Source organism: Gavia stellata, chromosome Z, assembly GCF_030936135.1.
Source record: "Gavia stellata isolate bGavSte3 chromosome Z, bGavSte3.hap2, whole genome shotgun sequence".
Taxonomy (NCBI): domain Eukaryota; kingdom Metazoa; phylum Chordata; class Aves; order Gaviiformes; family Gaviidae; genus Gavia; species Gavia stellata.
In genome coordinates this window covers 36,361,647-36,374,830 of record NC_082637.1, presented here as the reverse complement: position 1 = coordinate 36,374,830, position 13,184 = coordinate 36,361,647, and the positions used below count along the sequence as shown (strand labels likewise).

Sequence of the window (13,184 nt, the reverse complement as noted above, 5' to 3'; positions counted from 1 at the left end):
ATCCTGCCCTATCCTTCACAGACTTCAGTGACTCTACTCTGTCACTCAGCTAAAAAGACGAGTGAAATTGACCCCAGCATCAGGAACGCAGTGTGGAAGCTGGTGTCCTTTGCCGGTCTCCTATGAAAATTCAGGGAGTTGCTGGAGTCTGCATACTTACATATGTATGGGTTCATGGCTATCCCGAGTCTTTGGGGCTGACAGACAGCTCTGCATGCAAACTCTTCTTCCAAGACCTCACAAAGGGCTAAACAGGCAAACGTGGCCAGGCTGCTGCTGCTCTTCCAGGATGCCATGAAGTGTCTGTCCAGGAGCCAGGTATGGCTGGGTCCCCAGGCATGGTGAACAGCAGTGTTATCTGATGCTGTCAAGTAGCAATTGGAGAGGGGATGAGGCCAGGTCTTAAGATGAGAAAAATTTTTTGATTATGAGTTTTAAACGATGAGCAAGGACAGAATGACAGTTGTACATCACAAGGTTCATTCTTCAGGCTTTTATCTTTTTTTTTCAACCTAAGTACATGTATGGGTCGGCATGTCTTTCAGAGACTCCACGGAGAGGCACACAGTAGCTTCAGCACACAGCAGAATGCAGCAGTTTGGTGAAATAGGTCACAGCATGGCATTCACTGTTTGATTTCTTCTCAGGTCAACGAAATATCTGCTGTGTTGGGAAAGGACTTTACAGTGACTCCCTCAAAGCTGGTTCAGTTTGATCCAGGTATGAACCAGTGTACTGATTAATTTTAAAATTAATTCACTAGTTTTGAAAGTGTAAACGCTCATTTTGGAGAGTGAAACCTATTACGTATTTGTAGCTAGAGGAGCTAAATAGGATTAAAGACACTTGGGCCCATTTTCTGGAAGTGCAGTGGGCTTCCTTTGTGAATTAGTATCCTTATTACTTAAGGTGAGATGACGTATGGCCCCTTCACATCAGTTAAAATATCAAAAGTGCTGAAATGATGTCTCCTAATCTCCTCAAGAGCTAGGCTGGGGAGGAGTCAGCCTGAGCTGAGCTGTGAGATGCTTTAAAGATTTAAAGATTTGACTACGACACTGGTCAAATTTAGACAAAACTGAGTACAACTTAAGTTACGCAAGGTATCCAAGACCAGAAAGGTGAAAAACAACCTGAAAATTGTCAGACCTAATCTCTGCTTGCACTGTAATCATAACAGCAGTCTGACTTTGGCTGAGGCTGTAAATAGCAAGAAATGATAGTAACTGCATTAACAAAAGGAGCATGATTTTTTTTTGCTGGGGGAGATTCAATAGTAAAAATGAATACAAATGTGAAGATACTGAAAAAAGCTTCCTCTGTTCTGCACAACTTATTATTATGCTTTGGGTATCTCTCTGGGTCTAGGGAAAAAACAGTCCAGGTGAGAGTTTCACAATTTACCATTCAGAAATTCAGCTTCACCTGAAAAACTTGGGTTTACCCATATAAATAGATTATCTAGGAACGAAAACCCATTTGCTGTCGTAATCACTTCCTTTGCATATGCAAGTCTGAATATTTTTGGAACACATCCTGTTGGCATAGTCCAGGATTTGTTAGAGTTTAGAAAATGGGGTCCACACAGGCTTCCCCGGATGTTGCCTGCAATGCCAGCAGAGTTATCCCAAGACTGCCAGCAGTAAGATTTCAATGGCATAAAGTCACAGTGACTACAGACGAGACAAAATATATCATCTGTGAAAGGCTGAAATAAATGGCATGTATTTGATGATAAAAATCAGTCTAAGTGCTCACCTGCATTTGAAAAACACATATGGGGAATATAAAAAGCCAGTTCCAGCCAAAGCCTGGGGATTTTTACTGTAGGACTTAAGCTTTTTACTTTGAAAAAAAGGCATTGCATGCTACAGAGATTATGTAGCACTGCATCCCATGGATGAACTCATATATACCCAAGCTTTGCTTGTCTATCCCATAGGAAAACTTGCAGCTTTAAGTTCAGTTAGAGTCACAAATCTGATTGTTTTGGAAATGTTCCACTACAGGTCATCTTGAAAAAGGCAAATTTTATGTAAAGGTGTAGAATGAGCAACTGCTGGTTAGTTTTCAGAGGTGGATAAGGGAGGACACCCAGCAGACAGCAGTAGAAAAAAACTGGGCAGAAAGGTGGAAATCTTCCCAAATTTCCAGTGTTTCTGGAACGCACATGAAACCTCAGAAGCCACTCTCTGAGACCCTTTATCTAGCAGTAGATTTTTTTTTTTTTTTTTTAGTTTTAAATTAAAAGATGGAAGAAGGATTTGAGAGATCAGTGTAAAAAGTCCTTCATACTGTGCTGCCCAGGATTCCAGCTCTCTTTCCTCTAATACACTATGCAGCCAAGTTTACCAGCCTCTGGACTGAAATGGCTAGAGATTGTTGCAAAGAAATTTCTAGTGCAAGGCCTTTGACTAGAATTTTCCTTTTCTGTTGGTCCATGCAGATTCTCCAAGCATGGGACAGTTTGGAGTTACTGCTATTGTCTTTCCGAATATGGTTGTAAGCCACATGAAAATTAACTGTGAATGTGGACAGGAGAGATGCACACTGTTCCCCTTTCTGGCCAGCTTCTCAGTGAAGCCAGCTGAGCTCCCTCACACAGTCTTTTCTGGGTGGCTCTCTTCAAACGTCCTTTGCTAAGGCTTAACCTTAAGGAAGGACCCTCCAAACTATTACATTCATGGCATCAGGTTCTTAGTTCTAAATTCAAGATGTTTGATATGCATTGATTAGTAGTATTTATTAATTATTTAGTAAGGCTGATAGGTTCATTTTAAAAGCAAACCTCAACTAGGCTAATTGACTGGACTGATTGGCACATTAGACTGCAATCAATAAATTGTAATGCAAAGGAGCAGAAGAACATGCTACCCAAGTTTATGGGTCTGTTTGTACTGACAGCTTCTCTTGGCTAGTAGATTCACACTGGAAAGGAGCAAGGAAATAGAGGTTATGCGAAGTGTCATAAGGATGTAGAGATTTTTTATTACAATGTTGCACATGTATCTTTGATACTCATTTTGGATGTTAGCACTGACTTTGTGATGCAGAAACAGTTCCCAAGATGTTTTGTTGACAGCAATGTGTGTTTTGAGATCTGTTTCTCTCCTGCTGCCTCTGACTTTTCCTCAAGAGATTGTGTAGCCTTTCGGGTAATAACCAGCCTAGTCCTTTGTCTTGGAGTGATCTTTTCTCATTCCCATAATGCAAGCCTGAAGGTACCCAGTAAAGGCAAGCAACCAAGTAAAAATTTTGTAACTAAGTATAGAATCTGCCTAAAAGGTTGTATTTGAATCTAACATAGTCTTTGATCCATTTACGGGTATTTTAAATAACTGTTCCATCTCTAAAATTAAGCTTTCAAGAGAAAAAGCATATGATACATTTTCTCTTGAAAATTGCAGTGGAAGTCCTAAATCTATGTGCTGTAGTGTCATTTCCCACATCTACAGCAGCTTTCTGTCACAGTATATGCACTTGAACTGAATCATCATTGCCCAGGAACAAATTTGAATTTAATGTTATTTGGGAGAACAGCAGGAGTCCAGTCAGTTGGTAGGAGCACAATAGTATATACCAGCTACTCCATTCTAGCTGCAGACACGTTAATTAATATATTTCTTTGACACCCTGATTGATTGAAATAGCACTTATAGAGTAATTAAAATGTTTATTTCTGTTAGGAATGTCAACCAAGACGTGGAATATAGCAATTAGCTATGATGGATTAGAGGAAGATGATGAAGTCTTTGAAGTAGTTCTGAGCTCCCCTGTGAATGCCGTTCTTGGCACCCGGACAAAAGCTGTAGTGAAAATTTTGGATTCAAAAGGAGGTACTCTCTTTTGATCTTCATCGTTAAGAAGGTGGGACAATCTTGGCTGAGTAGCTACTTATTTTCAACCACAAGTTGTTCCTAACACTCACCTTCAGATCAAAATGCTCCTTTCAGAGAAAACAGGCCTGACAGTTGCAGACCCTTTATTCTCTCACACAATCATATTCATCCTCTTAGGAAACACAGCATGGAGAAAGCATCAAGTACAAAATGAGAAGCATGCAAGGAAAGAAAACACTTTTCATAACATCATGAGTCCAGTTCTCACTTATTGAAGTGGGAAAAAATGGTCTTTAGGTCCATTAGAATTTTTTACCCAGTTATTGCATAACAGTTGTTATACACCTCTGAAAAAGACTTATTCTCCTCTCAAAAAAGAAACCTAACAGCTAACAACCAGCACTTAGAAATGCATTTCCTAATGCTTAACAAACACATTACAGAACACAGCAGTGATCATTACAGAGTTTAGGCTTTTATGTCTTTATTATTATTGTGTTTTTCAGTGATCAAATGTGATGTGTCTAAAATCACACCAAAAAAGAAGCAACTGTAGAAAAATACAAATAACTAGCAAAGCAGCTGAGTTCTCTGAAAGCTGAAGTGGTTTTTTCTTCTGGTGCTTAGCAAAACAATATTTTAAATACCTGTGTAGCAATGAATTAGGCTTCATTTTACAAGAATTCCTTCTAAAATTTCAGATCTGTTTTCTCTTTAACATTCATAATGTAAATCAGGAGTCAGTTGACACAACTAGTTTGTAGGAACAATAGTGTCCTGGATTTCTAAAGAGAAAATTGTCTGGGCATGATGGAAGTATCACCAACATTAGTTAAAGATACCAGTCTATCCATGATCAAAAAAACAGCACTCCAAACCCCAATCTATCCATGAAAACAGGTATTTTCAGCAGATGGTTGGCTGACATTCTGATCTGTGGGTACAGAGATGCATTATGTATAAAAACATGCATATACCGATAGTAGTTGCAGTCATAGTCATAGCAAACCCCACAAATGAGGATGACTGGACAAACAGCAAATCAACCACATCAAGTGAAAGAATGATCCAACTTTTAATGACAAGCTGTTTATGTGCCCATCTCAACGTGACCAGTTATCTGCTCATGCAGTTAGAACTGACCATCTGCCATTTTTTATGCTTTCAGGTCAGTGCAGATATTCCCATTTTTCTGGCCAAAGCAAGCATGACTTCTGGGGGAGAGGCATGCTGTTTCCAGTTTCCTCAGGCTCCTCATCACCTCCCAGGCTTGGCAATGCTCCTTTGGAAGGGATCCCACCGCCTCCTTCCAAAGGGATGAGAGAGCATGGAGAGGACCCACGGCAGGAACACAGCTTGGCAAATCAGTCAAGGGCCAGGCTGAGAGTGACTGGAAATGGCAGAATAGTAAGACACTTCTGTAGTGCAGTGATGGACTCCTTTGTGAATTTGTTGGGATTTGATATCTTCATTTAGTTGTCATATTTTTGTAGTGATGCTATCTGACTACACAATAACCATAAACTACCTGAGTTTGCTTTGAGTCAGACTTGAGAGCTATTTAAAAATACTGGGGTGTTGGGGGGGGGGGGAAATAAAAAAAAGTTCCTGATTTTGAAGATCCATATATGCAAGACAGAAAGAAAAACAGAGTTGGGGGAGCAAACACGCATCAAGCAACTTCAGCAATTATACAGCTTCTAATCTTGTCTGAATTATGGGTCAGCTAGAAGAAAGAAGTCACTGGAGCCAGGCCAAATTATAGAAGCTGTGCCTCTGCTCCTGAAGTAGTAAAGCTGAAAATACTGTTAGCTTAAATAGGGAACAGTTACTTAAAACTCGCCCACTGCTTTTCCTGCTTAAGCTTCATCGGTTTAACTAGGTGGTTTAGTAACATTATGCTATTGTGATCTTACAAGTTAATGGAATCTGGTTATAAAACACTTGTGTGATTTTTAATGGCTGTTTTCAGAGATGATCAGTTTCCATTCTGAAAGAGATAGAACTAAACCCAAGATATGTTCTGCATGACTTGTAACCTAGATCTTCTAGTAAATATTGCATAAAGACTTTTTGTTTTTATAATGCATGAATACGCCCATCTCATTCTGCTATTCTACCATTTTCAGGTTCATCCTTCATCTGTATTTAGAAATGGAACCGATGTGGTTTTCAAAGTAAGAGCATTATGCGTATTGCTTAGACATTTCTGGGATATCTTTCTGATTCTGTTCTTAGCAGGCTTTATCACTGTTAATAATTCTTTATGACCAATACTTTATTTTTCTGTGTATCCTTTTTTCCTCTGGTGCCACTTCCACTTGATTTGCAACAATTTGTATTATAATGCCTTTGTGTGTGTGTGTGCGTGTGTGTGTGTGTACTTTATTTAAGAGTTGCTTGTATGTGCTAACCCTCTCTTTTCCCTCTCCTGTACTGCTTGTGTGTGTGTGATACTGTAAAACAAAGTATCATGGGATGGTATCACTCAAAATAGAGGATGACACCTCATCAGCTAAAGCAAACAAGAAGGCTCAAGCGCCAGTAATTAACCAAGCACAGCCACAGATAGATGTCCCCTCCTCTAGTAAGACAGAGATCCCACAAGCTGATAAGGCACAACTGGCATCTGAACCAAGCTCAAGCCATCAGGTATGAAACCTTTTGTTTCACAGGCATTTTCACCATCTGTTTTCAGTCATGCTGTTTTCCGAAATGATTTAACACCTCTGAGATCTTCAGCCTAACCCTCCCCACTCTAAAGCTGAGTTTAACCAATACACAGATAAATAAATTAACAATTCAGCCCTTGAAGAGTTTTCATGTCATAAAGTTTTAATAGAAGGCCTGTTTAAACTGTTTCATGTAGCTTGTTTGTTTTTTGTCATTATTTTCCTTGAAATATTCAAATGACATTTCTCTTTCCAGGACCTTTACTCTTTTCCAAAGGCCTGTACACCAGATTTAAAGGGGCTCTTGCATTATGAAGAAAGCACTCAAAAGTTATTTCAGTGTGATGGGATAACATGGAAATTCTGGAATTCCCAAAGCAAGGTAAAAATGAGTATGCATCTAAATCAGAGCATGGAGTCTACGAGGAGTGAGACTCTCAAGTAAAGGACTTTTCTGCAACAACTACTGATTTGTACAGGGAATAAAAGAGTTGTCCAGAGTCAAGTTTGCTGTCACCAGAAAAAAAGATTCCCAAAGACATGATGAGGGCTTGATTGCTGGGGTTGTCTTTCCTCTCTGCCATCCACAGGTGCTCCTGGATGAACCACACGAGCTCTAATGTGTTGGTGCTCATGGGGAGGCGGGCCTGAGACAGTCAGTGAATGAAGTTTGTGAGAGAATGAGTGGGAGTTAGTAAAACTAGCTCACTTAGGGATTCTGTAAACATACATCCCCTCTGCCACATAAGATGTCATGCTGAATTTTGTTGCACTGCATTCCCTACACAGACTGCAGGAGACAGAAAATGGTGTCCAAACTAATGTGGTCTTTTAAGAGGGTTTTTGGAACTGAAACCTCCTGTCACCTTTAAAGCTACTCATTAAAAATCAGTTTAACTCTGGGGAGGCCATAAGCAGCATCTCCAGCCTTCAGTTTGATTATTAGCGCACAGACCTAGATCACTGTAAGCAGGAGTCTGTTTTGCCTTTTCCTCTTTTATTTTAGGAGGTAAGCATGAAGAAATGTCCCTCCGGATGGAGTCATCATGAGGGCAGCTGCTACTTCCTGGTAGTGAATCACAAGGTGACCTGGAACACTGCTGCTCAGGCTTGCAGAGAACAGTAAGAGACCTCTCCAAGTGAATGTGTTTGCTGTGCACTGCTGTTGCCCTGAGCTGAATGCTGCTCGCAAGGCCAAGTTTGTTTGGATAAGCCCCACTTCAGTTGTGCTGCACAGCTCCCCAAAAAATAGAACAAGCCTTGGGATTCAGACCCAGTGGAGGATAGAAATATTATTAGTATCATAATGTTTCAGGTGGTGATGCTACCTTAATCACAACATGAATTCCCTAAGCTGTCCTTCTGCAATGAGGATGCTTTCCTAATGGGAGAGTTTGGGAGAAGAGAAATAGAGTAAAGACTCAGTCTCATACTCTTTGACCCACCACTTCCCTGACTCTACCTTCACTTGACATAGCAACAATACAATGTTGGCAGCTCCTGTACACCTTACCATATTCTTCTGAAGGTGCAGCTCTTCAGATCCTGTTACTACTTGAAAACTTTAACTTTCAATTCAACAGTAAATTTCTGACTCGTAAGGATAAATAAAAGCTAATAAATAATAATAATAATAGTTGTCCCAAAGTAGGAGACAAACAGAAAATCCGCCAGTCTTGCTCTTTGGAGGCCTGCATTGTGATTTTGGTTTTAGGACTGATTGATAGCTTAGGACTGGAAGAAATGCTAGCCGTGGTAACATGGAGCTTGCCCTAGGATTGTGCACATTCTATACCTTGCGTTGAATTGTGAGCGCCAGGTTGAACACAAGGGGCTTCAACAGACCTCTCCATTACTCCATGAAATGAAAATTGAAACAGGGAAGAGTTGGAGATTAAAGAAACAGAATATATTCAATAAGTGGTTGAAACATGAAACATGGACAAGCATGCATAATGAACCTTGATTCATTCCACTCAGTTATGCGAGATTATGTTGTCTTGGTAACATGCAAAAGGGAAGCCTTAGTTCTAATACCTCCCAGCTGATGGAAGTTACTCTTTCCTAAAATGTAAATGTTACCTGCTCTTGTAAGCTCACCACAAATTTCACATTGTTAATTGGTTTACTTAAAATTTCAGCTTCTGAAATGGTTTTCTATCACCTGTTTTAATTTTTTTACTCATCCAAACAAAGCTGTAAGTTGTGAATATTCTAATTTTTTTTTTTTTTTCTGAAGGCTTCAACATTCAATTGATCCCTTGGGAACGTATGTCACTCTGCTGGGAGGTGTTCCCCATTTCCTAAAAGAGTGACCCATATTATTTGTAGGTGGTAACTTCTTGCTGAAGGCTATGGTGTGCAATGTAGAAGTTAAACTGAATAACAGTAAATTAATGACAGTGTTAAACACCTACGCAAAAAGTCAAGGCATATCACTGAATCCACAAGCAAATGAATCCTAGGGTAGTGATGATTCAATTAATGTCAGACTACTGCAGACTAAGGAAGCTTTATCCTGGTAAATGGAGTACTCTTGGCCTCCGTCTGGAACTGATTTACAAAAGTACAACTCCAGGCACACACTTCAAATTGGTACAAGAAGATAACTTAATAAATTTTATTTTGTGTTTTGCCCGGCTCCCCACCAGCAATCACCACCACCACCAATTGTGGTATTTTTGTTATTAATAATTCTACTGTTGACATTTAAATAGCTGATATTTCCAACAAGCAAATAAAATCAGCATTGAGGTCAATCCTCAGTTTTTTAATAGATCAAACAAACATTAGACATTAACTGAAAATATTAGAATTGACTTTCAGTAAATCAGCCAATTTCACTGAAAAATAACAATCAATTTTATTACTAATAAAATGGCATTATTATAAACTTCTATTCATTTTTCTTGCTACACTTTTGCTATTACATAGAACAGGAAAAAAGCAGAAGCATTGTTAAAGTTGTTTCAGTAACAGTATCCATCTAACCAACCTCCTAAACTCTTAGAGGAAACACTGCTATCCTGAGATGATGGACTTGAGACCAAGCTATTCCATCAAAGCACTGCTATCAATTTATTGCGGAAGCAATCGTTGCCTGGACATAACTATATGTACTTGGGCTTATGCAAACCTATTTGGGCTTCTAATGAGCTTTGACATACATTGCATGCATTTGTTGCAGGTGGCATACCAATCTTTTCTTCACCTTCCATGTGCAGGGATAGAAGCAGACACAAAAATGTGCTTGTCTTGATGCAAGTTGCTGTATGCCACGGTGATAGTATGAGTGCGAAAAATCTCAGCTAATTGCTGTGAAAATCTTGCACCATTTCTAGCCCTTCTCCAACACAAAGGTAGTTTAAGAACTCATTTCTCTAGCTTTGTTTTGTATGCATAAAGAGGCCCTTGGCAACATGAAGAGAAGCATCTGGGGGATATTACGGCTGAGTGATCCCACAGCAGCCTGATTTAGCAGCAATTTTGGTGATTTATGTTACAGTTCTTGTTTCTCCCATTGGAACATGTACCCCCAAGCGTCAGTGCAGCCAGGCTCACTCGCATGCGAGATGGTTTCACTGCTGACACTGATAGTGCCCCTGCCACTCTCCACTGGACAGATAGAACCCACAGTTGCATCTTGTGCTCTGTTAGTCAGATTATACCTTCATCTTCTTGAAGCTGAACATTTAAGTAGAGCCTAAATATGTTCAGATTTCAGATCCTATACTGCCAGCTTTGTAAGGCAGGGGTTGTTACTTTGTTTGGTGTTTGTGTATTAGCAGCATGTGGCCTCAGTCCTTGGGAATCACAGGCAAAACCATATCTAAAATAATAGGTTAGAACCTTCATGATGGTTCAGTGTTGCCTAGTGCAAAGCAAAATGGACCCTACTGCTCTCCTCTCCTAATGCTGTGCTAGTTCTGTAAGTGACTGGTTTAACTTAAATTATTGCTAGTGACTCCAGCACAGGGATTCAGGTACCCAGAGTAATTTTAAAGGCCCAGAGTATCTTGACTTTCAACTGCCACTCTAGAAGTGCAGGGCTCCTGTAAGCCCTGCATCATGTCTGCCAGCCTCATCTGAATGTTCTGAATACTGCGAGGCATAGTAGGCAACACCAGACACCTATTTCAAGGCACCAGGATTACTCCCTAGGTGATAAAACAAAAGCCTGGGATAAGCAGAGCCTCTCAGTCACTCTCCCCCTTCACCGTCAGTATAGGACATACATTTACTACAGTGGTTCAAATTAAGTGTTCTCCTGTGCTGCAGAGACCTTCATTGCTAGTCAAGTGTCCTTTTGCTGAAGTTAAATTTATCAGAATGGTACAAAGCTCCTTTAAATGTATTGGGTATTTTAATGTAAAATCAGCAAAGCCTTTGTGCTAAGTGTTTTGCATATAATACTTTAAGATCAATGGCTACCCAAAATATTTCCTTAGTTTGGGCAACTGCTCTAAGATGATGGATGCTCTTGACTTGACAGCAAAAATTTTAAAGCACACAGAAATAATTTCAAATGGACTTATTTAGCACAGAAATCAGTGATGTGTGGGTTTTTTGGTTTTTTCAATAAGGCATTACGACCCCTTCTCTAGAGCCATGTAAATTAGGAAGCGTTAGATTTACATAACTCCATAAATAACATTATCTTGTCATTTCCTGTGTCTGGCGCTCTGCCTAGACGTACGGTTAGTAATAGTATCTTAAGTATTATGTTCCTTCAGGACTGTTTTCATTTCCCTACAATACATCAAAACCCCTGACTAGGTGTAACAATTAGAACGGTTGTTCTCTCTTCAGTGATGTGTGTTTCTCAGGCTGTATTTAGAAAGCACTCCTATGGAGAAAAGATTAGATAACGTTATAGTTATTGCAGTGCTTTCCTTTCACAGCTTGGAAGTCTCTCTCTGGTACTTGGTTTGAAGTAAAAGTCTGAAACTGTTAGTGCTCAGACCACCGCTGTATGTCATAAATGGTATAGCAGTTACTGATACACATTGATGCTTTTTGTTTTCACATTTTCTAAAACAATTGAAACAACAGAAGTAAGCTATGCTTACTTAAAGTAAATGACTTAGTTCCAGGGCTTTGATTGTCCTTAAGCAGAAGCCAGAAAAAATGCCGTATTTTTGTTCTTGCTCAGTGATACCACAGAGACTGCTGCCCAAATCTCTTCTTAACCCCAGGTTTGGTCACTGGCCAACCACAGTCACTGTGAGGGGGAATGGCATCCTGCCGCTGAATCAGTTACCCTGGAAGGACACCCTGGATTAGCTGAGCCTGCTTTCCTGGACCTTTTGTCTGAGGAAGAAGGTGGAGTACAAAACTTTCCAAGAGCTTTTGTCAGTACAACAGCTTTGTTCCTCATTCACTGCAGATTCGGTGCTTGGTAGATGGGCCCAGAGGTGTGGAAGCATGTCACCCTGGGGACATACAGACACTGACACCATGCACGAAACATTACGGCGATGAGAAGCACAGTCAAAGCCTCTGCTGGGAGCTTCAGTGGGTGAAGTTTTGGGAGCCTGTACCATAAATGGGTGCACAATCTTGATCCCTACCAGACAGTTGCTAACCACTCTGTGCTGGGACAGTCTGCCATTTGTAAAGTCATAACCAATATTGCTGAGGCCATCCTGCCGCACCTCTACCTGAGGAGAGTGTACACAGATGTCAGCGAGGTCCTTTACACTTTGTTCTCTGGCGGCCCCTGAACTTAGGGAGCCCTTGATGGGACCTATGTTACTCTGCGGTGCTTGGTCTAGGGCAGCCATGATTACACAGACCGTGAGAGCTAACACTCAGCTGTCCTGCAGGCCTTGGCAGACCCACTGTGCAAAGCTGAGCCGAGGGCGAACGGCCTGCTGCTTTGGCTGACTGCAGGGATAATGGAGGAGGCCTTTGCAGCAGGAGCATCCCATCTGCATTACACGGAATTTATTCCATACCATGCCCCTGTATGCCCAGATTAAGTCCTAGTAGGGACTGTGCAGAATATCATGGGCTACTACTTTGAATTCACAGAATCACAGAATCACTAAGGTTGGAAAAGACCTGTAAGATCATCAAGTACAACCATCAACCAACACCACCATGCCCACTAAACCATGTCCCACAATGCCTCGTCCACACGTTCCTTGAACACCTCCAGGGAGGGTGACTCCACCACTTCCCTGGGCAGCCTGTTCCAATGCTTGACCACTCTCTCAGTAAAGAAATTTTTCCTAATATCCAGCCTGAACCTCCCCTGCTGCAACTTGAGGCCATTTCCTCTTGTCCTGTCACTCATCACTTGGGAGAAGAGACCAACACCCACCTCTCTGCAACCCCCTTTCAGGTAATTGTAGAGAGCGATGAGGTCTCCCCTCAGCCTCCTCTTCTCCACACTGAACAACCCCAGTTCCCTCAGCCGCTCCTCATAAGACTTGTGCTCCAGACCCCTCACCAGCTTCGTCGCCCTTCTCTGGACACGCTCCAGCACCTCAATGTCCTTCTTGTAGGGAGGGGCCCAAAACTGAACACAGGATTTGAGGTGCGGCCTCACCAGGGCCGAGTACAGGGGCACGATCACCTCCCTACTCCTGCTGGCCACACTATTTCTGATACAGGCCAGGATGCTGTTGGCCTTCTTGGCCACCTGAGCACACTGCTGGCTCATCTTCAG

The 13,184-nt window shown here is 41.2% G+C and overlaps 1 protein-coding gene across 1 annotated transcript in view; it reads left to right on the top strand.

Annotated features, from left to right (window-relative positions):
- FREM1 (FRAS1 related extracellular matrix 1) overlaps window positions 1-13,184 on the top strand; it is a 61,069-nt gene that overhangs the window by 44,132 nt on the left and 3,753 nt on the right. Inside the window, exons 28-34 of the mRNA XM_059833925.1 lie at window positions 648-720; window positions 3,687-3,836; window positions 5,008-5,246; window positions 5,969-6,016; window positions 6,309-6,491; window positions 6,768-6,893; window positions 7,518-7,633. Of these exons, the coding sequence (XP_059689908.1) occupies window positions 648-720; window positions 3,687-3,836; window positions 5,008-5,246; window positions 5,969-6,016; window positions 6,309-6,491; window positions 6,768-6,893; window positions 7,518-7,633 (935 nt within the window). The remainder of the gene's footprint in view (window positions 1-647; window positions 721-3,686; window positions 3,837-5,007; window positions 5,247-5,968; window positions 6,017-6,308; window positions 6,492-6,767; window positions 6,894-7,517; window positions 7,634-13,184) is intronic.